Source organism: Heteronotia binoei, chromosome 8 (assembly GCF_032191835.1).
Source record: "Heteronotia binoei isolate CCM8104 ecotype False Entrance Well chromosome 8, APGP_CSIRO_Hbin_v1, whole genome shotgun sequence".
Taxonomy (NCBI): Eukaryota; Metazoa; Chordata; class Lepidosauria; order Squamata; family Gekkonidae; genus Heteronotia; species Heteronotia binoei.
The window spans coordinates 83495647-83520119 of record NC_083230.1 but is presented as its reverse complement, the minus strand read 5'-3'; the positions used below and the strand labels follow the sequence as shown (position 1 = coordinate 83520119).

At 46.1% G+C, this 24473-nt stretch overlaps 1 protein-coding gene across 1 annotated transcript in view; it reads right to left on the bottom strand.

The window, feature by feature from the left end:
* Positions 1-11198: 11198 nt before the first annotated feature.
* DMC1 (DNA meiotic recombinase 1) overlaps positions 11199-24473 on the bottom strand; it is a 30831-nt gene continuing 17556 nt past the window's right edge. The window contains exons 7-13 of the mRNA XM_060244584.1: positions 23962-24034; positions 23380-23471; positions 21393-21466; positions 21195-21309; positions 20445-20505; positions 15399-15515; positions 11199-11375 (exon numbers count right to left, since the gene is read on the bottom strand). Coding sequence (XP_060100567.1) covers positions 11306-11375; positions 15399-15515; positions 20445-20505; positions 21195-21309; positions 21393-21466; positions 23380-23471; positions 23962-24034 — 602 coding nt within the window. The 3' untranslated portion in view covers positions 11199-11305. The remainder of the gene's footprint in view (positions 11376-15398; positions 15516-20444; positions 20506-21194; positions 21310-21392; positions 21467-23379; positions 23472-23961; positions 24035-24473) is intronic.

Here is a 24473-nt window from a genome sequence, read left to right as displayed (position 1 = left end):
GGATTCTCCGAAATGTAGAGCACTCTCCTGAGTTCGAAGCCAGTTGCTGTTGAACCACGACGGGCATTGATAAGTGCGGGTCGTTTGTGATAGTCGCATAGCGATTAGTCAATAGCGAGTTGCTACAATATAGTCCTACCCTTGCAGCCATGATGCTTGCTCTTCGCTGTTTTCCAGAAATCTTACAGACCTTATATTGCCACGCTGGTTAGAAACTGAAATTACTGTTTTTGGGTTTTACTGTCTTACGTCTTTTTAGTACAATAAAGGGCTTCAAAATAATGAATGAAAACAAAACTTCCTAAAGTTGCTCAATTTCAGAAGTTAGCAGCACTCAAATCTGGCTGCGACTCATGTTTAGAAACTCTCCATGTCAGGGGTGGCCAACGGTAGCGCTCCAGATGTTTTTTTGCCTACAACTTCCATCAGCCCCAGCCAGCATGGCCAATGGCTGGGGCTGATGGGAGTTGTAGGCAAAAACATCTAGAGAGCTACCGTTGGCCACCCCTGCTCTTTATGATTGTAGAGATCTAGGCACTAGTTGTGTTTAGGTAAATAAACACTTGGTCCAGGACCAAGCCCTGTGCTGAAAACAGTAGTGGGTCTTAGTCTCTGACAAATTTATCCCTAATTTCATAGTAGTGGGCTTTTACTGTCAGCAAAATTACTTGTTTACAAAATTGAGATGAAAATCAAAACCCATTAATTATCATAAACTTGCAATAAATACTAAAGCAAAATAACACCATTAAAATGCCTCAACAGATTCATAAGAATAAAATCAGTGATAGTTCCTTGTTACTGACAATGACAGTGCAGTGCTAAACAGAGTTAACAAACATCTGAAGCAATAAGAGTCAATAGGTTTAGAAGAGCATTAAACTCACTATTAAAACCAGGGCAAAGTTTGTGTGGGTATCTGTAAATATTTAAATAAATGTGGCTCAATAAGTTATATAATAGGGGTAGGATCCACCTCACTGTTTTTCTTTCAGTTAGATTTCATGGTTGTATAAAGACAATACAGTTCCCTACCCACATGATATGTCAGCCATTACCCTTGTGTGGCTGCACTTAAATAGAACTGTCCAAGGCAAGTAATCTATAATCCTGAAAGTTTCATCAAGAATTACATAAGCAGTCCTCAAACAGAGAAACTTCAAAAATAGATTAAGACACTCTATCACTAAAATCTGTCTCCATTCCGAAGACTGGAAGGGAGCCAGTGTAACCCCCATCTTTTAAAAAAAGTTCCAGAGGATATCTGGGAAATTACAGGAAGGACAGTGTAATGCTGATACTGGGTAAATTGGTGGAATCCATTATTAAATTAGTAGGCACATTTATGAACAAAAACTATTGAGGAAGAATTGGCATGGATTCTGTAAGGGAAAGTTTCACTAACCTTAGAGTTTTTTGATGGTGAACAAACATGGGCAAGGGTGACCCAGCAGATGTTGTGTACCTAGACTTCTAGAAAGCTTTTGAGAAAGTTCCTCGTCAAAGACTCCTAAGTAAACTCAGCAGTCATGGGATAAGAGGACAAGTCCTCTTGTGAATTAAAAACTGGTTAATTAACAGGAAACAGAGAGTGAGTATGAATGGGCAGTTTTTGCAGTGGAAGGTGGTAAGCAGTGGGGTAACGCACTGCTCAATACTGGATCCAGTGCTTTTTAAATTGTTCATGAATGTTATCAAAGATTTCAGGTTTTCACGGCTGGTAACATCATTAGGGTTTGTAGAATCTTTCGGGATCAAGTGCCGTGTTCTACTGGAGAAAGTTTTCCTTCCAGACATTTCGTTCTCAGCTGCGGAGAACATCCTCAGTGGCGTTGCAGCCGGAGCAGGCGCTCAGACCAGCAGCCAAGAAGGTCTGAGTGCCTGCTCCGGCTGCAACGCCACTGAGGATGTTCTCCGCAGCTGAGAACGAAACGTCTGGAAGGAAAACTTTCTCCAGTAGAACACGGCACTTGATCCCGAAAGATTCTACAAACCCTAATGTTCATGAATGATTTACAGTTGGGAGTGAACAGTGAAGTGGATAGGTTTGCAGAAGACACTAAGTTGTTCAGGGTGATGAAAGCCTGGGAGGACTGTGAAGCTCTCCAGAGGGAATCTGTTGAGGCTGGGAGAATGGGTGTCAACATGGCAAATGAGGTTCAGTGTAGGCAAGTGCAAAATAATGCACATTGGAGCCAAAAATCCCAATTATAAATCTATGATGATGGAGTCCGAACTGGTGGTAAGAGGTCTTGGAGTCATGGTAGATAAAAAATGTCAACTCAGTCTACGACTTTAATAAAAAAAGGCAAATGCTATGCTGGGGATTATTAGGAAGGAGAAAACAAATCTGCTAGTATCCTAATGCCCCTGTATAAATCTATGGTGTGATCTAATTTGGAATGTTGTGTACAATTCTGGTCACTGCACCTCAACAAATATATTACGGCACTGGAAAAGGTGCAAAAAAGGACAACTAAAATGATTAAGAGCAATTAAAGCTGTTAAGCTTAGAACAGATAAAAGGAAGTACTTCTTTGCTGGAAGAGTAATTAACACATGGAATTCCCTGCCACAAGAAGTGGTGGCAGCTACAATCAGAGACAGTTTCAAGAGGGGACTGGATAATCATATGGAGCAGAGGTCCATCAATGACTATTAACCATAAGATATAGATGGAACTATCTGTCTGGGGTAGAGATGCTTGGGGGGCAACAGTGGGAGGGTTTCTGGAGTTCTGGCTCCTGATGGCACCTGAGTTTTGGCCATTGTGTGACACAGTATTGGACTATATGGGTCATTGCCTGATCCAACATGGCTTCACTTATGTTCTTAAAACAAGATTGATGAACTTGAGTTCATTCAATGGACACCCCACTCCCCCACCTGGATAGGGACATATGGTTCTTATCTCACTACAGATAGGGTTGCCACATCCCCCCTGGCTACTGGTGGAGGATGTTGGAGTAGGGTTTCCAGATCCAGGTTGAGGATCTCCTAGTTTTAGAGATGGAGCCTGGGAAGGACAGGGATCTCATTAGGGTGTAATGCCTCTGAGTCCACCCTCCAAAGCATCCATTTTCTCCAGGCAAACTGATCTCTGTAGTCTGGAGATGAACTGTAATTCCAGGGATCCTGTGCATACTGTATCTGAAGAAGTGCGCATGCACACAAAAGCTTATACCTTGAATAAAACTTCATTGGTCTTAAAAGGTGCCACTGGATTTAAACTTTGTTCTGTTGCTTCAGACCAACACCAGGTCACACCCCACCAATGCATATGTGAAATTAGGATTTTCTTCCAACATTCATACTTACATTGAATTACACCTGAATCTACATTTGGCATTGTACCTTTGCATCCTAACTCCTTTCCTTACAACACCTGTGGGAATTATGCCCTGAGAAGCTGCTTGATTCCCGGGTCCCACAAAGACCACAGACAGGAACGTGGGTGAGACCATGTGTCTGGCATACCAGCCTGGAGCCCTGCATTCCTCATTGTGTCTGAAGAGTCAAAAGGGCACAGGCATTTCACATCCGTGTTCACCCACATTCTCACTTCCTTATGCTGACAAATGCAGTATTGACAAATTGATGACTGTATTGAATCCTGTAAACAAGTATAGATTTGGTCTCCCTTGAACAGATGCTTCCTGTTGTTTGTTTAAACACTATGTACTAAGCAAATATGCAGCTTCAAGACAGGATGTATAAATAAAGGGAAGGTTGGCTAAAGAACTCAGACCTCAAGATACATGGGTCGACTGTTCATTCCTTCAAGTGGCGCCCGAACATGGACCATTCTGCTCCCGAAGCAGGGACAGCTCACCGAAGCAGGAACAGCTCCTGCTTTTAGGTATCACCTGGCACAGTCCAGCAGCTCAGCTCCTACTTATCAAATGCCTGGCATAGGCCCCGAAGTGCGCACTCTGTGGTTTTCAAATGACCCCTTTCATTTGGTAAGTATGGGTGGACAGTTCTTTCAGGCTGAGCAGAAACATTTAGGTGGATAAAGTTTTTGATGCAAAAGTCTGGCGGGTCCGTGACTTCTGGCCAACTCAAGACTCTGTTACAAGAGATCAGTAAGCAATGCCTCTGGTACCCAGAGGGAGGTTCTCTTAAACTTCAGGACTAGGAGAAGATAGGGAAGATCTTTCACACAGAGCCCCGAGCTTCTATTAAACTGCTGCAAGCCTGGCATCAATGCAGGTATGCAGTAGAGAAATTTATGCCCATTTCTAACCCAAGCCAGCTCTCCAAAGATTGTCCCCTAAAAGGCACTGGTATCCAACTTGTGCCCCCTGCCCCTCCTCTTCTTCCTCCTCCTTCTCCCCCTCCTCCACCAACAGATCCACCCGTGGGCCCACCATCTAACACCCCAGGACGCATGGTCTGTGAAGTTTTGGAGAAGGAACTTGATCAGGCTAAATTGGAAAATTTCTCAGAATTGGCAGAAATGTTGTCTATTTGCCCTGTACATTTGACAGGGGAAGAGTTGCCTGACCTTTTATTGGTATGCCCAGTAACATGCCCAGAATGAGAATAGGCAACAGGCTGTTAACTATACTGTGTTGCCCCACTCTGTCTTGAGTGAAACTCAAAAGGCTATCAGAGATGTGGGCATAGGAGGAACCAATGTGCAGAGTCTTTTAGAAGGACTCTCTAATGGATACACTGTGATTCCTCAAGATTGGAAAATATGGTGGGAATGATGTTAACTCCTGGACAATATGTGGTATGGGACAGTGAATATTGTAATTGGCTGATGCTCAAGGGTGTGGCTCCAATGGTGAACAACTATATGGATCTGGACAGTTCAATACTATTGAAGCGCAAGCTGTGCTCCCTGTTGCAACTCTGTCAAAAGCCACAAAAACCCTATTTAGACCTTATCAGTTTTCAGGTAGCAATCAGAAGACAGATTGATGATCCTGATGCAGCAGGAGAGTTGATGATGAAATTGGCCAAGGAAAATGCTAATTTGGATTCAAAAAGAGCCCCGTGGTGCAGAGTGTTAAAGCTGCAGTACTACAGTCTTGAGCTCTGCTTACGGCCTGAGTTTGATCCTGGCCGAAGCTGGATTCAGGTAGCTGCCTCAAGGTTACTCAGCCCTCCACTCTCCTGAGGTTGGTCAAATGAGTACCCAGTTTGCTGGGGGGGAAATGTAAAAGACACACTTTACTTTGCAGCAGTGCTCAGTGCAGCAGGCTGAAATTGTTACTATTCACACAGGCTTTCAACTTAATAAGACACCTTATATGCACTTAATTTGATTCATCAACTTCCTGGTGCATGTATATCTCCAAATTGACCTTAATTTGATTGGCTATATTTTTAATCTTGCAGTTTTTATTTTTTTGTTATGAGTTACCTCTTTTCTGTTACTAATAGTGAAAGTAATTTTAATCTTCCTGGTGTGATTGCTCAGGGCAATGCATTTGCTGATAAGACTTTACTTCTCTATTTATGCTGTTAACCTGTGTAGTTTGCAAACTAACATAAGAACATAGGAGAAGCTGTGTTGGATCAGACCAGTGTCCCATCCAGTCCAGCACTCTGTGTCATACAGTGACCAATATATGTGTCAGTTTGGTGTAGTGATTAAGTGTGTGGACTCTTATCTGGGAGAGCCAGGTTTGATTCCCCACTCCTCCACTTGCAACTGCTGGAGTGACCTTGGGCGGTCATAGCCCTCTCAGAGGTTGTTCTGGTTAAGAGCAGTTTCTGTCAGTGCTCTCAGTCCCACTCACCTCACAGGGTTTCTGTTGGGAGGGAGGGCAGAATATAGATACAATGTCTTCTTCTATGCATACACATATGCACATGTATATCTATACTGTGGCTAATAGCAACTAATGGCCCTCTGCTCTATATTTTTGTCTAGTCCCCTCTTGGGACTGGCTATGCTTGTAGCTGCCACTATCTCTTGTAGCAGTGAATTCCACATGTTAATCACCCTTCAGGTGAAGAAGTACTTCCTTTTATCTGTTTTAGCCTGACTGCTCAGCAATTTCATTGAATGCTCACAAGTTTTTGTATTGTGAGAAAGGGAGAAAAGTATTTCTTTCTCTGCTTTCTCCATCCCATGCATAATCTTGTAAACCTTTATCATGTCACCCTGTTTCTCCAAGCCAATGAGCCTCAAGTGTTTTTACGTTTCCTCATGGGGAAAGTGCTCCCTAACAAACTTTGACAAATGGATATTAACCATATAGTTTCCCTGAAACCCTGATACTGTGTCCATGTTTGCATAGACATGTACTCTAAATATCTTTAGGCTACTGCTCACTGTGGTGCAGCCATAAAACATGTCATGGCTCACCTTATTTCTGCCTTTGCGGTAGTGGGCCACTCCTCAAAGAGGGGAGTCTGCTACTCATGTCATTGCTCACTTAATTGCTGCCATCACTGTCCTGGGCAAACCTCAAAAACTCAGGACAGACAATGGCCCTGCCTGCTATTCTGCTGGTTTTCAAAAATTTTGTATCCAATGAGAAATCAGTCTCAGTCCTGGTATTCCATATAATTCCACAGGTCAAGCTGTTATGAAACATGCTAATCAGACATTGAAAACCACTCTTCAAAATCAATTAAAAGGAGTGAAAATGAAGGTTCCTACCCAAATGCAGGTTCAGGAACAATTGAATTTGATCTTTGGGCTTATTAACTTGGCATGATCCAGCTCCCCTTATTACCTGGGGGTGCAGGCATGCTGCTGTGTTTTCTCTTGCAGGTCTTTTGTGGGTTCTGGCACGTTGTATTCACCCAGCTAAAGATGGCATGGCATCAGGGTCTCCCAAATCTGGTTCCCAATTTCAATCTCAGCCTCAAACGAGAGATTTTGCGACGCCCACACACCCAGACAGCTCATGATATCACATGGGGAGATATGAAGCGTCTAACTAATCAAGCTCAACGAACGCTGGAAGGGGCTGGGCTCCAGAGAATTTGGTGGCTGCTGTTTTTGCAGCTCACAATGATTTTGTCTCCTGTCAAGGCTATTAGTTTTACATTTAACACAGTTTTCTATCTTCTTTGAACTTCCCCAATTTTTCATTCATTTAAATCTGAAAATTCCTTTTGTTGTTGGTTCTGAATTTTTATTTTCTAAAAGAACAATGTTTTAAAATTCTACCTCACAAATTTTGGTTCCTACAAGACCTCTTTTCATTTGAAGTTATAGCATGTGTTATAGAAGCACATCTGTACCCTTCCTTGGATAAAACTACCCTCTCACTGTGCATCTTCTCTCTTAAGTCTTGAAAAACTAATACTTTGTTTTATCAGTGACTCAATTATTCTCAGTGTCGTGTTTCTCATAGAAATACCTTTTCTAGATTTGTTGGTAATTCACTGTCCTGGGCAATTTCTGAAAACTCTTGGTTTCATTAGAAATCTGGACTTTAATAATGTTCTGCATTCCTCAAATGTATATCTTCATTTGCTCTCTTAATGTCATTTATAGTTATGTTCCATCTATGAACTGTACATATCAATCTTCCTATTTAGCTATTTGGTAAATCTCTTAGCTGTGGAAAGAGGCATCTACATGCTTATCTATTTTATTTTATGAAGTTTCAGCCTCTCCATTATTTCAACCTTCTTCATCAAGGTGCATGTTTTAGCACCCTGCTTTATGCATCAGTTTTGAATTATATCTTTGCACTGCCGCACACATCTCCTTGGCTGTGCAAGCTCCTTACTAGGTTTTCTCCTAAGTTTATATATTTATTGCATGCTTATTATAAATAGAATTAAGAATTGTTTTGTGTGTTTGTCAAGGTGTATTAACCAGAATTTGCTTTTAGGATTTTGTTGTTAAAGTTTGTTGAAACCCACTCTCAAACCTATGTGAGTCCCACAGAACAAATTTTGGATGAACTGGCACGGAGAAAAATGGTTTAAATTCTCTGATCCAGTTCCGTAATCATTTTGAGTCTGATCCCTTATATATATGTATGTTAAAGCTGGCAGTGTTCTATTGAGGCCTCAGTTTTGTTTTGTTTGTTTTTGACGTTTTTCTTATTTTTGACAATTTCATATGTTCCAAAGCTATAGCAAAAGTTTTTCTTCCCTTTTTGTGACCATTTTCATAATCCAGGGGTAATTCCAGCTCTGGTAATCTTTTTTTGGAGCTCCAATCTTGTGCACAATTTCATGTTTTCTTTTTTAAAATTCATATCTGTTGCAACAAAGTAAAAAGCCTCTCATGAATCTCTAGGTGCATGCTTTCTATATGGGTGTACACTAGCCTGAATCATGAGAAGTGATGCATAGGTTTATATTGTGGATTTGTATGGTGTATAAAATTTGCCCTTTAACATTGGAAGGATAGAGACCTTGTCAAACTAAGACTCCATGTGAGGAGGAGGATGTCTCCAGTCCAAAACAAGTGTGGTAATTTAGCTAATATGTGCAACCCTATCTCAACAGGGTTGAGCTCAAGTCATGGCAATTTGTGGACAGCCAAGAAAAGCTTTAAAGGGGGAAAAAAGCACCTATTATTGTTGTTTTGTTTGTTTGTTTCTCCAAGTATGTTTTCCAGGCTCTTCCATATCTACCCAGAGGTCCTGAAATTTGCCTGGTCATGCCTCATTGATGTTGGAAGGAAGGCCTCCCCCAAAACCCCATCCAAACTGAGTTATGAAGAAAACTTATTTCCAGGGAAATTCCTCTGCCTAGCAAAAGGCTGGTTGCCCCAGCTGATCACAATAGCAGCCCCACTGCCACTTACAAGTTATGCTTCCAGGAAAAGGAATTCCTTTTGGCTGCAATAGAAACAGATTTTCCTGTGAAAAAATTGTCATGCATAGAGCACGCAAACTCTCCATGAACTCAAGAAAGAAAACCTTTTGTTAGACTAAAGGAGGAGGGGAACAAAGAATTATTCAGGAAATGGTTTTTGTATTGTAATAATGTAGCCAGTATGGACTGCCCATCTCTGGTGATGCTCTCACCTATGCTTGAATGTGTTATTGAATGTGTCATTGATCACCCCTTCCACAATAAATTTCCTGCCATAAAGGCACATGAATTGATTCCGTCTACAGCATGTCACTTGCATACGTCCTTTGCATATCCAATTAGGGCTAGTCCTTTAAAGGGTCTTGAGGTTATAAAACAAATGGTGTTATATCATAAATGCTTAGCTATGATCAGGCTGTAAAAACGCCTTACTATATTATCACCTATTATCTATGGATAAAGTAGTTGGGGTGAACACAAGTGTGTAGATAGCTGGAAAGAAAAGAAAAAAGAGTGGCATGTGGGAATCATGCCCTGAGAAGCTGCTTGATTCCCGGGTCCCACAAAGACCACAGACAGGAACGTGGGTGAAACCATGTATCTGGCATACCAGCCTGGAGCCCTGCATTCCCCATTGTGTCTGAAGAGTCAAAAGGGCACAGGCATTTCACATCCGTGTTCACCACATTCTCACTTCCTTATGCTGACACATGCAGTATTGACAAATTGATGACTATTGAATCCTGTAAACAAGTATAGATTTGGTCTCCCTTGAACAGATGCTTCCTGTTGTTTGTTTAAACACTATGTACTAAGCAAATATGTAGCTTCAAGGCAGGCTATATAAATATAGGGAAGGTTGGCTAAAGAAGTCAGACCTCTCTGCTTCCTCAAGATACATGGGTCGACTGTTCATTCCTTCAAACACCCTTCCCACCTTTTGAGGACTCAGGGATCGCCATTCCTCCTTGTTATCTGACAAAGGGAGCTTTGACTCTCCAGTGTTTATACCCTGGAAATCTTGTTGGTTTCTAAGGGGCTACTGGACTCAAATCTAGCTGTTCTACTGCAAACCAACATGACTATCCTCTGAAACTAAACAGTTCAGAATCCTGGAAACACGAGGGGATTGCAAAGTGTTCTAAAAGGGCATCTCCAGATTTAATGAATGGACAACAAAATGGCAGATGAAATTCAATGTAAATACGAAGTGATTCATGTTGGAGGGAAATCCTCATTTCATATATACATTGTTAGGGTGTGACCTGGTGATAAGAGAATGCCTCTCACTGTCAGGTGCTAAGGCACACTAAACAGATGAAAGCTGTTGTCAGTAGGCTACCCTGTGCCAACTGGCTGGCCACTGATGAAAACAAGATGCTGAACTTCAGGGTCTGATTCAGTTTGGCGACTCTTCTTATCTTTCCTCTAATTTACCATAATTACCACCAGACTTCAGGAATTAGGGGCAAATAGGATTAATATACACATAGGATCCAGTACCATTTTAAATTGATTTAAGAAAGATATTTAGTGCAAAATCATAGATAAGAAAAATATCTGTATTCTGGACTCCAAGAGAGAATTCTTATTTTATATGTCCCTTTTGTCTGCCAGATTTTAAAGAGTCTGGAACACAGCATCTTTTGTGTTCTGGGACAATCAACTTCCTGGGATGATTAGGAGGAAATAAAACACAGAGGACCAAACATGTGCTGTTTAGGAATACATAAACAGATGAGAACAAACAAAATAAGTATATTCTTTTAACCACTTAGGATATTTTTCCAGCTTCTGCTGGTTAGACAAAAGCAGATGGAAGAGAGGCTGTAGTTTTCCATAGACACAAAAACTAGCCATAAATGAAAAGTATAAATCTGAATTTTAAAATTTGGCAACTGCTTGACTTCAGTTAACAAACCTGTCAAGATGGATTTAATTTTGAAAGCTTTACAATTACCATTTTTCCAGGACAAACATGCTATCAATTTCCATTTTACCATAGCAGATTGTGCTATATATGGAAGCTTCAATGCCAAGTATATTTTAAAAATGGTAACTGATTACCATAGCTCATTTTCGAGATCATTCCATGCTCTGTTTTACATGCATAGTTACTAAAACTGCAGAAGTATCAGCATGGTATCCTGGAATTAGCTTGAGATGTTTAAAACTGAAAAGTTAATTACAGGCAACCAGTATGCCAAAAACAACACACACGCATACATGTTATGGCGTCCTACTAAGCCTCGATTCTCATGACACTTGGACATTCTCAGTTTCTTAAAAAAATTTTGCTTGCTGGCATCTTACGTGAAGCAAATACTGTATCTGTGTGGCAAGCAGAAAGTCTGACTGCATGTGACTGGTTGCCACAGAAATGGATCCAACATCCTTAGAAGAGCTCTGTATTAGCTTGTTAACAAACCCCAGTTCTGAACGCTCCAAGTTTAGATAGATCCAAGTTTAGTGCAGTGAACCCAAATAACCAGGCATTAGTATCACAGAATAACTTGAGGTGGTGGTATTTCCTCAATTGTTTGCTGACTAGATCTGTCTACTCTTTGGCATCTCCAATTCCTCCAGAAGTTATTGCGAATGTGGCTTCATTTTCAGGCATTTCAGGGCTGAGAAAATAGAGAAAGTGGCTTTACATTCTAGATAAAGCATTATTTCTTTCACAGAAACACGGGTTCAACAAAGCTATCGCTTTTGTACTTGTCTGAACTGCCCCTAAAATGTATCATATGTAGAAAAGCTGAATGTACGCCCTTCTGTGTATGTCTTATGCAGAGCCTTTTTTGTAGAAAAAGCCCAGCAGGAACTCATTTGCATATCAGGCCATACCCCTTACAACACCATTGTTTCATGCAGGGCTTTTTAAAAGAAAAGGCCCAGCAAGAACTCATTTGTATATTAGGCCACACCCCCTGGTGCCAAGCTGGTTGGAACTGCATTCCTGTGTATTCCTGCTCAAAAAAAGCCCTGGTTTCACCTAAGCTGCACAAAACAGACATGCTTTGATGTCCTTTGTTTCTGCCATATTAACTGATATTAAAAAAACTTCATTGCACACATTTTCCATGCTTTACTTCTGACAATTATGATAATCAGTCAATATATGCATACTCAAATGTCTTTGTCCCCTTTGTTTCAAATACATAGGCTGGATAATTTAAATTTTGATCAACAGTACTTACTGCTGGAGTAATTTTTGAATCTTGGTTATTCGACAGCTGTGAATTATACAAATTGTTCTTTTGAGATAGGGTTGCCAAACCACCAGTAGAGGCGAGGGTTCCCCTGATTTTCAGGGCTTCAGCCCACAGCCGGCCTGATAAACAAACTCCTCTTGTGACAAAGTTGCTGACGCAATGGTGTCACATGGAAGGGACATCATCATGCTGGGGACGTTGCATAGCAATTCTCTAGCATTTGGGGTAAAAATTCAATGTTAACCATAGAGTTTTGCCCCAAATGCTAGGGTATTGTCATGCAATATCACCAGTGTAATGACTTCACTTTTGTATGATGTCATCACGTTGGCAATATTGCCCCAACCACCCCACTCCTGGAAAGCTGCCTCCCACCTCCTGCTGGCAGGGTAAACCCACCTGGCAACCCTATTTTGAGGGTGAATACAATAGAAATGCAAGCTTGTAGTACAAATTAAGACAGAACATGCCTTTTCTGATTATTTGGAACCTAAATCTTTTAATTGAAATGAAGATTTAAGTTAAAAGTTAATTTATTAATTTATTAACAATTTCGTATTTTTATACTTGCATTCAAAAGCAGCCAGAAAGAACAATCCTGAGGTGCGCTTGCACTGTGGTGCCTGGCTGCAGCACAGCAGTGGCACCACTAGTAACTTTCCCAAGAGGGTACTTAGGTGGTAGCCAAACAGGAAAACAGTGTTGCTGGGCACTGTCATGGCTGGGTCTATGGTGATTCCACTGGAATGGCCCATTCTGGTGTCGCTGCTGGACAGGAGCAGGGTGATAAAGAGGACAGGTGGGACCAATGGGAGTCCCAAGTGGAGGAGTTGGAGCCAAAGGTCTGTCACTGGCAGGGGGCAGAGGGGACAGGCCACAGGATCTATGCTCTTACCTGGGGACCTCCTCTTAAAGAGACTAGCTTCTGTAACGATGCCCAGCCACCTGTCACTGGGATGTTACCTGTTAGCCATGGTGGGGCCAAGGAAGAAGAATGTGGATGTGCAGGTACCTCCTGCTCACCTATGGTTGTGGTGCTCAGATGTTGCTGAGGGCATCTGCATTTGGCTCCCCCACCAGGGGTGGTGCGGACAGTGAACCCAGAGAGCCTCAGACAGGTCCCCCAGTAGCCTCTTGATGAGCCCTTGTCCCTCACCTGCATCCCTCACTAGGGGCAAGAAGCCCCTCCAGGAGCCTGGCAGCTGCTGGCACAGATGCTGCCAGCCCCTCCATTCATTGCTGCCCCCTCAAATGACTTCCCGCTACTTGCAATGGCTCTCCAGCTGCTCCCACTTGATGGCCCCCCAGATGGAGGAAAGGGTGGGTGGGATTGTCTGGGCCAGATGCAGGCCCCATGTCTGGCGACTATAACAGGACTGAAGTCCTCCCCTGTTCTGCAGCACCAGCAGCCACATCTTGGCAACAGATGGCCAGGTTCAGGGCTCATCCAGGACTACAGTGGTGTTCCTGTGGCCCATCTGCAGCAGCCCCCAGGGCTTCTGGTCTGCAAAGGGAGTGTCAATGGTGCTCTGTGTTGCACTGAGCACTTGGCCATGGGAAGCCCCCCCCCCCCATTATTACCCATTGTCACTCACAAAGGTGGCAACACTTTATGCCAACAGTATCATTTGTGCATTGGTTCCTGGATGGGTCATCAGCCCACACTGGCTGCCGGGGCCCAGGGAACACAAACAGAGCCAATCCATGAGGGATCACCAATGGCATTTCCATGTGTGATTTATCTGTGGCTGCATTATTGTCTGGATGTTGTGTCTGTGAGGATTATCTGGTTTGCATGGTACCTCTGATGTGTTCCCACCTTTCATAGTCCGCAACTAACACCTGGGACACACACAATGGATTAGCTTTATTGGAGGGGACCAGAATGGTAAGAGTGGGATCATGGTATTGACATGTGAAACTCCACCATCCTTTGGTGCTAGGGGTACCTTCTTGATTGGTGTGAGAATGGCAGGGCCTGGAGGCTGGATGTGTCTGTGTGCTCCCAAGGCTTCTGCTGCAGAGAGGGCACATGGGAGGGGGATTTACCTCAGCAGCTGAGGTAACAACTGTCCCTGTTGGATCAACACCTGCACATGGGGAAAACATGTGGTGAAGCAGGTGCCAACATTCCTTGGTAACAGCTTGTCAGGCATTTGGCTATCATGGACACACTCTAGTGCTGCAAGAGGGACCCCATAGGTGGCAGAATCCAGACCATCCACACCTCAACCAGCATCCTGTCAGAACTGCTGTGTATGTGGAGACACACTTTGTCAGCAGTGTCAGGGCATTCTGCAGCTGCACAGGAAGGGTTAGGCCATCAGGTGGGATCACTTGGCACTCAGGTTGGAGGGGATTCCCAGGCACTGGTCTGTTTTGTGCAGGGGAAGTCCTGCCAACTGGCATGGCAGACAGCCTTGTGAACTGGTGCCACCTTCATCCCCCTCCCCCAGCAGCTGCCTTGGGCATCCCCTGGTGCACCAAATTGCCTGGTACATGGGGTCCACTTGTGTCTGGGGGAGCACTTTTGGTCCCCCTGGCTGCCAGGTTTGGGAACAGGAGATGCTGTGTCCTGGTTCAATCAATGCCACTGTTGTTGGCCAAGGGAAGGAAGCGGGGTTGGAGAAGGACTGCCTTGCTTACCTGTTCCTGTGTGGCCAACGTTTGGGATCCCAGCAGACGAGCTGCTGTACCTGTGAGGCCTGAAATCTGGGAGAGCTCAGCCATGGAGTGGACTTTGTTCTCCTGGTGGTGTCTTCCTTCCAGGCGCTTTCCTGATGGTGCTAGGTGCCCTGTCTGTGTTTTGCCCACCACCAAGGTGCAAGTGTGCTAGCTCTCAGTCCACATAGCACAAAGTTATCAGATAGTATTTCATGCTGCACGCCCTACTTCCAGAGTTGTGGGGTGACCTCCTTAGAACCATTTATACTGCAGAGTGAGCTGTCATTGGGTGCCAGGGAAGGGTGGCACTGGCATGGGTGGATGTGCTGATTGGGTGCACGCTTCATTGGTATCCTGAATGCAAGAGCACAGCCGCAACTGGTTTGGGGAAAGTGAATGCCCTTTAGAGTGGCATAAATCTGAGTTACACCGGCACAGTCATCAGTCAGCTCCCTATTCCCGTTCCGTGCCCCCCCCCCCCATTGCTCTATTAATTTGAAACCAAATTAACTATGGTGAACACACACAAAGCTGTTTTATACTGAATCAGACCACTGATCCATAAAAGTCTGTATAGGCTACTCAAGCCAAGCACAGTTTTTTCTCTTCTAATCTTTTTAACTAGAGATACCTGGGACTGAACCCAGGACCATATTCTGCATGCCAAGCAGATGCTTTACCACTAAGCCACAACCTGTTTACACCATTTGGAACTAGATTCTGGTTCTATTTTCTGATATCAGCTACCGGACTACTCCACCCCAATATTACCTATCATATATCTTGGCAATACGCAACTCTCCTCTTCCTTTTCGCAAGCTAATCCTTGTTGTAGAAGCATGGGCAAGGATGTGGCCCCCAATTGGCTTCTTGGGGTCTACCTGAAAGCTAAGTCAAACAATAACAATTAGGTGAAGTTTGTAGGGTAACTAAGTACTTTCTTTATACAATAGGTCTTGTAGAGTACCATTTATAACAGCTGCTTTGGTATAACTGCTTTGGAGACCTTAGCTAGGGGGGCAGATCCAGAAGCAGCTGTCATTGGCAACAGCAACAGAACTATTTCATATCATTGACTGCATCTACATTGGCCACTATCCCTTTCCTTTCTTTACCTTACTTCCTATTTTTATGATTTATAAAAACAACAAAAAAGCATTGCTTACTGTAATGTACTGGGAGACGAGACGTGGTGAAGGCATAGGTCTTTATTGGCTAGTACATCACACGCAACTGAGAACACGCGGCCGGGTCCGCTAATATATACATGCCTCCCGGAACATCCCCTTCGCTGGCCAGCCCAATCCTGGCCAGTTAAACTTCCCGCCCTTGGTCAGGATTGGCAGTGGCTTTTCCCGCGCTGCGCGCGGCGACCCGAGGGTGGCTCGGGTCGCGCGGCGCTTGCGCTGAGTCCGATACACTACACTCCTCCCCTCCTAGTTTAAACTACATAGTCCTGTAGGTACGCTGGCGTCCTGCGTTCCCGTGTTGATCTCCTCGGGGTTGCCGTTGGTGTGGGGCCCGATCCCAACGTGGGTGGCGCCGTTTCTGGCTGTTGCCGGCCCGGGTCGGGTGCTGGCTCCGGTTCTGGTCCCGCGGCTGCGGGGGCCTCGTACGTGGGTAGCTCCTGTATTGGCGGGGCCCCTTCTGGCGGTTCCGTTGCTGGCGGTTCCCTACTCACTGCCTCTTCTGTCTCCTCGGGTAGGGTGCGGCGGCGCAGCTGGTCGATGTGCCGCCTCAGCACCTGGCCTCCGGCGGTGGTTACCTCGTATGACCGGGAGCCAGTTACCCTCAGAACCCTTCCCGCCAACCACTCGGGGCCGCTTGCGAAGTTTTTCGCATACACTGGGTCGCCCGGAAAGAATCCTCTCACTGCTTCCCGGACCTCGGGGGACCCGCGGACATCCGGCGCCCGGTCCGGGTGTAGCCTATCTAGACGAGTGGTCAGTTTCCTCCCCATGAGCAGTTCTGCGGGGCTGAAACCGGTTACAGGGTTTGGGGTGATCCTGTTGTGGAACAGGAATGCTGAGAGGCGGTGGTCCCAATCCCCATGTACTATACGGCCAAGGGCCTCTTTGGTGGTCCGCACCATGCGCTCCGCCTGGCCGTTGGTGGCTGGATGGAATGGGGCGGACCTTATGTGCCTTATGAGGTACCGGTCGGTGAACTCCCGGAATTCCCGGGAGGTGAATGCCGTGCCGTTGTCCGTCACCAGGGTGTCAGGGATCCCGTGTGTGCAGAGGACCCTTCTGAGCGCCCTGACTGCTGCTGCGGTGGAGGTCGAGGCCACCAGGATAACCTCTAGCCATTTTGTATATGCGTCCACAAGTATAAAGAAGATCTGGCCCTGATACGGCCCCGCGAAATCCACATGGAGGCGGGACCACGGCCGCCCGTTCGACTCCCACCTGTGGACCGGGGCGGACGGCGGATTGGGTCTGGACTCCTGGCATGGTTGGCACCTTCTTACCCACCCCTCTATTTCCTCATCCATGCCCGGCCACCACACGTAGCTCCGGGCCAGGGCTTTCATTCTCACGATGCCCGGGTGGGTCTCGTGGAGATCCTCCAATACCTGTCTGCGCAGGGGGGGGGGGCACCACCACCCGGCTCCCCCAGAGTATGCACCCCTTGTGTGTCGATAGCTCGTCCTTCCTGGACGCGAACGGCCGAAATGCTTCTTCCACCTTGCCCGAGGGCCACCCCCTTCCCACCCAGTCCCTGACCCGTGCGAGGATGCGGTCTCTCCCAGTCGCCCGAGCCACCTCGTCCGCGTGCAGTGGGCGCTCGGGGAGCGACTCAATGAGCATCACCCCGTGTGCCGGGGCGGGATCTGGGTCCGTTGTGGGTAGCGGCAGGCGGCTGAGGGCATCTGCGTGACCCATTGCTTTACCGGGGCGGTGTATCAGAGCGTAAGTGTATGAATTCAGGAACTGGTTCCACCTTAAAACCCTCTGAGACAGAATCTGGGGGGTCTGACGATCGGGGGCTAGGAGGCCGAGGAGCGGCTTGTGGTCAGTGGCGATGGTGAAACGCCTACCGTAGAGGTAGTCGTTGAACTTTTGCACCCCCGCCACGATCGCCAGGGCCTCCTTATCGATCTGGGCGTAGTTCCGCTCGGCAGGGGACAGAGTCCGGGAGTAGTAAGCGATCGGCGCCTCTCTCCCGTCCGGGAGTTGGTGCCCTAAGACCGCTCCTACTCCGTAGGGGGAGGCGTCGCAAGCCAGGATCAGGGGTAGGTTTTCATCGTAGTGATGAAGTACCGCGTTAGAGACCAAGAGATCTTTCACTGCCTGGAACGCCGCGGCTTGGCGTTTACCCCAGACCCACGGGGCCTGTTTATCTAACAAGCGGTGCAACGGTTCCGCCACAGCGGCTTTGTGTGGCAGGAATGCATGATAAAAGTTCAATAATCCTAAAAAACTCTGTAGTTCTGCCTTGCATTTGGGGGCAGGGGCCTGGACTATGGCCCTGGTCTTGTCCGCCGTCGGGTGAATTCCAGCCGCGTCCACGGCGAACCCCAGGAACTCCACTCGCGGAACACCCAACAAACATTTCTCCTTTTTGACTCGCAGCCCCGCCGCTTGGAACCGTCTGAGGACCTCTCGCAGGCGGCAGCTGAACTCTCCTTCGGTGGGGGCGGCGATTAAAACGTCGTCAAAGAAGGGTTGAACTCCGGGGATCCCTTTCAAGAGAGAGTCCATTATGCTCTGGAATATCCCCGGAGCTACACTGACCCCGAACTGCAGCCGTTTAACCCTGAACGCGCCCCTGTGGGTCACGATCGTCTGCGCCTCCGCTGTCTTAGCGTCGACCGGCAGTTGCTGGTATGCTTGTGCTAAGTCCAGCTTTCCAAAAACCCTCGCCCCGGCTAGTGCTGCGAGGACGTGGCTAACCACCGGGACTGGGTAGGGGTTGTCTTGCAGCGCCTTATTGATCGTGCACTTGTAGTCAGCGCAGATCCTAACCTCCCCGTTGGGTTTGACTGGCGTTACTATGGGGGTCTCCCATTCCGCATACGTTACAGGTTCTAGGACGCCCTGGGCTGTTAGGCGGTCCAGTTCTGCCTCTATTTTAGGCTTAAGGGCGAACGGGACGCGCCTCGCTTTAAGCCTTATGGGCCTGACCATTGGGTCTATCGGTAAGGTGATGGGCGGACCCTTGTAGCTCCCCAAGGACCCGTCGAAGACCTCGGGGAACTCCCGGCAGACCCCGTCGAAATTGCTGGCCTGCAATTGGTCCACCCCCACCAGCTGGATCCCCAGTGGATTGAACCACGCCAACCCGAGAAGTGTGGTCAGTTGGCGCTTGACCACTAGGATGTCTAGGGGCCCCCTAAAACCCCCTCTTTCTACATGCACCCGGGCCCACCCCACGATGTGTACTGGGTTCTTCTGAAAGTCCCTCAGTACGAAGTCCGCTGGCCTCGTTTGGATGCGGCGGCGGGGACATAGTTTCTTGAGGGTTTCCTCCGAAATGATAGAGATGGAGGAACCCGAGTCTACTTCCATGATGCAGGGGGCGCCCTCGATTAGGACCGACATTTTGACCTTGTCTGGGGCCGAGAGGGGCAAGTTCAATACCTGCAGACTGGTGGATGCCGTCGTGTGTGTGTCCAGGGAGTCGTGATGTGCTGACGGTTGGCGGCGGCTGTTCTTGGCCCGGCAAGCCCGGGCGATGTGGCCTGTCTTTCCGCAGCTGCGGCAGTCCAGGTTGCGGTACGGGCAGTCCCGTCGCTCGTGGGGGTCGCCGCAGCTGGCGCACCTGGAACCGGTGGTGGCGGTGGCCCTCTCCGTCGCTCGTTGTCTCGCGGGGGCCCGTGTGTCCGTTCTCTGAGGCCTCCGGAGCTGAAACGCTTCTTCCTCTGCTCGGTCTTCCAGCTCTGTTTCCCCTTGGTGGACTGCTTCGCCGCGTGGCTGGCCGAACGCCTTGGTGGCCCTCTCGAACGCCGTCGCCTCGTTGAAGGCTTGTTGTAGCGTGAGCTCCTCCTTAGCGAAGAGCTTCTGCTGCAGTCGTTCGTCTCGGAGGCCCCAGACGAAACGGTCCCTCAGGGCTTCGTCCCTTTTGTCAAAATTGCAGTTCCCGGCGATCTGTCGAAGGGCCGCCAGGTAGACCGCCGCTGTCTCCCCCGACTTTTGGTCCCTCTTGTGGAAGAGGAATCGGCGGGCGACGATGGACGGTTGGGGCGAAAAGTGGCCCGTGAGGAGTCTCACGACTTCCCGGTAGGTCCTCTCGGTCAGCTTAGCTGGAGCGGAGAGGCCTCTTGCGATCTCGAAAGTTTCTTCTCCACAGACGCTCAGCAGGACGTCTCTCTTCCTGTCGTCCTCTTCGATCAGGTTCGCCCGCAGGTAGCACTCGACCCTTTCGGTGTAGGTCTCCCATCTCTCGGGGTGCTCCGGGTTGAATTCCGCAAGATGGCCCGTCGTTACTGTAGAGTTCGCCATGGTGGCGGCGGGCTGTGCGATCCTGCGGTCTCACGCCTTCCTCGTCTCCGGCCCGGTCAGGTTCCCCTCGGGGCGGCCGGACCTATCTAGATCCCATCCTCGTCGCCAGTGTAATGTACTGGGAGACGAGACGTGGTGAAGGCATAGGTCTTTATTGGCTAGTACATCACACGCAACTGAGAACACGCGGCCGGGTCCGCTAATATATACATGCCTCCCGGAACATCCCCTTCGCTGGCCAGCCCAATCCTGGCCAGTTAAACTTCCCGCCCTTGGTCAGGATTGGCAGTGGCTTTTCCCGCGCTGCGCGCGGCGACCCAAGGGTGGCTCGGGTCGCGCGGCGCTTGCGCTGAGTCCGATACACTACACTTACGTCATAGTTGCTCCTGGGTCAGCAGTCATCTGATTGGTCACAAATACAGCCACATTATATTCTGCAGTGAGAAACAAGGCCCAAAGTAAAGGGGTGGATATAAAAAGAGAAAATATACTCACTACTCTACCAGCTAGTTTTTCTTCCTAGCCTTGCAAGTAATAATGGGAAATTATGGTTGTGGAAGGTGTTAAGCATTAAAGACTCCATCTAGTTTTGATCTTGCCCTTCCACTTGAGGAGCTCAGGGAGGCATCGAGGCTTCTGGTTTTCATTTTATCTCCATAACACCTGGTGAGGTAGTTCAGTCTCAGAGAGGATGACTTCAACAAATGTCGCCTTCATGACAAAGTGAAGAACCGAAACCAAGGCATCCCAGTCTTAGTTTGGCACACTAATGATCACTATCTGGCAACCCAAACATGTTCCCAGTGAATTACCACCACATTGTTGCTACTAGATTTTCTCTAAGTAGTTATATTATTTGTCTATTGCATTGTATCCCACCTGCCACCAAGGAGTGCAGAGGATTTTAGTTTCACAGCAGAACTGTGAGGTGGGTTAGGCTAAGAGACTGTGTGTGACAGCCTTTGTGGTTGAGCAGAAATTTGAGCACATAGGTTTCCCACTACTAAACCTGACAGTTCCACACTTCATATTGGTTCTTATGGCTACATCTTATTTGAAGGCCATCAGGCTACAGATCAACACCAGCATTCTTGCTAATTCCAAAATTTTTATTCCTGCCTACCTTCAGATATCTTCTGAAGCCTTGACAGCATTTGAGCAAGTTTCTGTTGCCTTTCTGCCAGTTCCCCACGGCCACTAAAGTCCACACGGAACAGCGCCATAATAGAATCAATGATCTGCCAAGACATGTGAGAAGAGAAACAGCTTTGAAAGCATCCAGGAAAAGAAGAATGGATGACTATAACAATTAAATGTGTACCAATAGTTTGAAAATGCCAGCTTCCTCATGGAATTTTGCAGCCACGTAGTCAAGCAATTCCATTTGATGCTCACCTGATGAGGGAGAAATGCCACAGGAAAATAATCAGAAAGAGAAAAAGCAGTTAAAATGAACATTTACAGATACAGCATACTTAGAAACTGGAGTGTCATGTTCCAGTTGACTGAGTGGCAGCATCATTTTACATCGTTTACCCTAATCCTTGTGAAGTGTGTATCTAAAGTTCTAAAGATCCATAAAGTTTTGAGCCTTCTACTGTCTTTGCATTGATTAGAAGTGGCCACAAAGAGCACCAGGACACTCAGGCTAATTCTGAAATGGAACTTTTGTATCCTAATCAGGGAGAAAGGACTGTTTCGAGGTGTATCCAAAGAAGTTCTTGTTATGTTTCACCTCCCCACAAGTGATTCAACTGCCATGCCCTCTTCATCTGAGGGCATATCAGGGCACAGAATCATCGAGCTCTGAATTGTGAGCTTTGTGGATAACAGAAGAGCAACTGACTTGAGGCATCATGCTTTGTTTCCTTCGCATCTTTTTCCATTGGAGGTGGACACCACTTACAATTAAATAGAAAGAAAGAAAGCCAGAATAATGTTTGTTTTGTTAATATAATGTGAACTTTTATTTCAGAGTGTATGGTGATGTTCCACATGTTCCCCAGAGAGCACTGCGTTCAGGGACAAAAAATCTATTGTCCATCCCTGGACCAAAGGAGGCTAGGTTGCGTTCAACGCAAGCTAGGGCCTTCTTGGTGGCAGCACCAGAATTGTGGAATGCTCTCCCGGAGGCCATAAGGGCCCTGCAGGATCTCTCCACTTTCCGCAGAGCCTGTAAGACCGAATTGTTTCAACAGGCCTTTGATACCTAACCAGGAGAGAACTGCCACCCGACATCATATAGAGTTCTAGGTGATCACCGTCAGAAAATAAGAACTCGCTTATATTGTAGTGACACAGCACCACAAAATGGTTTTTTAAAGTTTAAATTGTAATTATGTTTTATTGGTTTGTATTGGTTTTAACTTGAGAATATGAATGTTGTCAGCCGCCCTGAGTCTACTTGCGGAGAGGGCGGGATAGAAATTTAAAGTAATAAATAAATTAATAATGTTGAAGTTTTCTTAACATCAATCCCTCTCCCAGCTGAATTACAAGGTGATTCTAGAGTGGGAAGCCTGCATCTTCATGCCAGCCCTAGATGAGGAGCTCTGCTACCTTTTTACAATTCTGGTTCTCTTCTCAGTGGGCCAGCCAGTGGAATGTGGCAGGGGCTCCCACGGAAGGATAAGATGAATCTGAAGGGTATGGGCCATGGCTCCATACCAGAACACTGGCTTTACATGTATAAGGTCTAATGTTCAGTCAGTCCTTGGTTGCCATTACTGGATAAAAGGATCAGGTAATAAGTGATTTGAAAGACTTCTTCCTAAGATCCCAATGAGCCAGAATAGACAATACTGGCTTTGAGAAACCAATGACTGATTCAGCTTCTTGTGTGTGCCCATGTATAAAGCTGGAGCAGGCATGACTGAACAATACTGAACCAGTTTTTCAGCCATGATGCTACAAATTTCACAAAACTGGAATTCCATGAAAGCCTTATTGCTTCTAAGCAGGAACCACTAGTATTAGGGGAGGAGGGAATCCTCCCACTGGAAAGGAGGAAGAACAATGAATTACTCATAGCCTTTCTCCTCAAGCCAGTGGGAGGTGTGACCTGGATGACTTTTATATATTGCACTATTTATTGAACTTCCAGTAAAATAATAGTATATATGGAATGTATATTAATTAAACAAACTTGGCCTGGGCATATTAATACCAGCAGAAGAAAACAAAACTTAAATTGCAAAGTGAAAAATGGAAGGAACATTCCTAGTGACTCTTCAGCACAGAGCAACAATGATGGCAATAGCAGTCTCAAAATAAGAAGGTTTCCAGGTCATCTTCAGTTATAAACTTACTAGTGTATGCTCGTGCATACAGTACATTATCCAGAACTGCATCATGGTCTACATTGAAACGATCAGCAATGTCACGAAGACGGTCAGGACGACTAAAGCATTTTGAAGTTAAGGATTCCCTAGTCTAATTCATTTTTATATACTCATGCAAATAAATCCACTGACAGTGCACATGCTAAAGTGAAGTACTTGATTTGCATTAGTACTCTCACATGAAGCTAAAGACCTAAGGTTGCCAGTCTCCAGGTAGCACCTGGAGATCTCCTGCTATTACAATTGATCTCCAGACAACCAAGATTAGTTCCCCTCCAGAAAATAGCAGCTTTGGCGGATGGAATGTATGGCGTCATACTCTGTCGAGGTCCCCACATTCCCCATGCTCCACCCCCAAAATCTCCAGGTATTTCCCAACTTAGCGCTGCCAATCCTATAAAGACCTGGTTAACAGAGATGGCTCGATAGTTCAAACCTCCTACCTGAAGCATCTTCTCTGTTTCATAACAGTTTTTAATTGTCAGTTTTATTCTAGGAAAGCCTTCCAACCAATTTATTTTAACTATTAAATCTTAAAAGAAAGGATACAAGGTGTTTTCTGTGTCAATGAAGATAATCTTCCCACCAGTGTAACCAGCTGTTGATGGAAGCTGGGCTGTCACTATAATATATGATAAGATAATAACAAGTTTAATATAGAGGCAACCTCTATATTTTGTATTGGCATACTCAAAATAGGGATATTGGCTGTTTATCTCATTGCATATGCATTGCATTGCATATTTTATTGTATTCCTTTTTCCTATGGCAAACTAGAATGACGTTTACATGTTAAAACGTAAATTAGGTGGACAAGAACATCACTATCCAATGTATTTCTCTTTTAGCTGTATTGACATACTCAAACAGGGATATTGGCTGTTTATCTCATTACATATACTGAACCCATCTCCCACTAATTCTAATGTATTTTTCTCCTAATGGCAAATTATATGTATGTTACATGTTAAAAGATAAATTAGTTGGATGGGAAATCTTCTGAGATATAAATATCTTCCTTTTGACCCAGGCTTAATGTAGTCATTAACAGGCATTCTCAC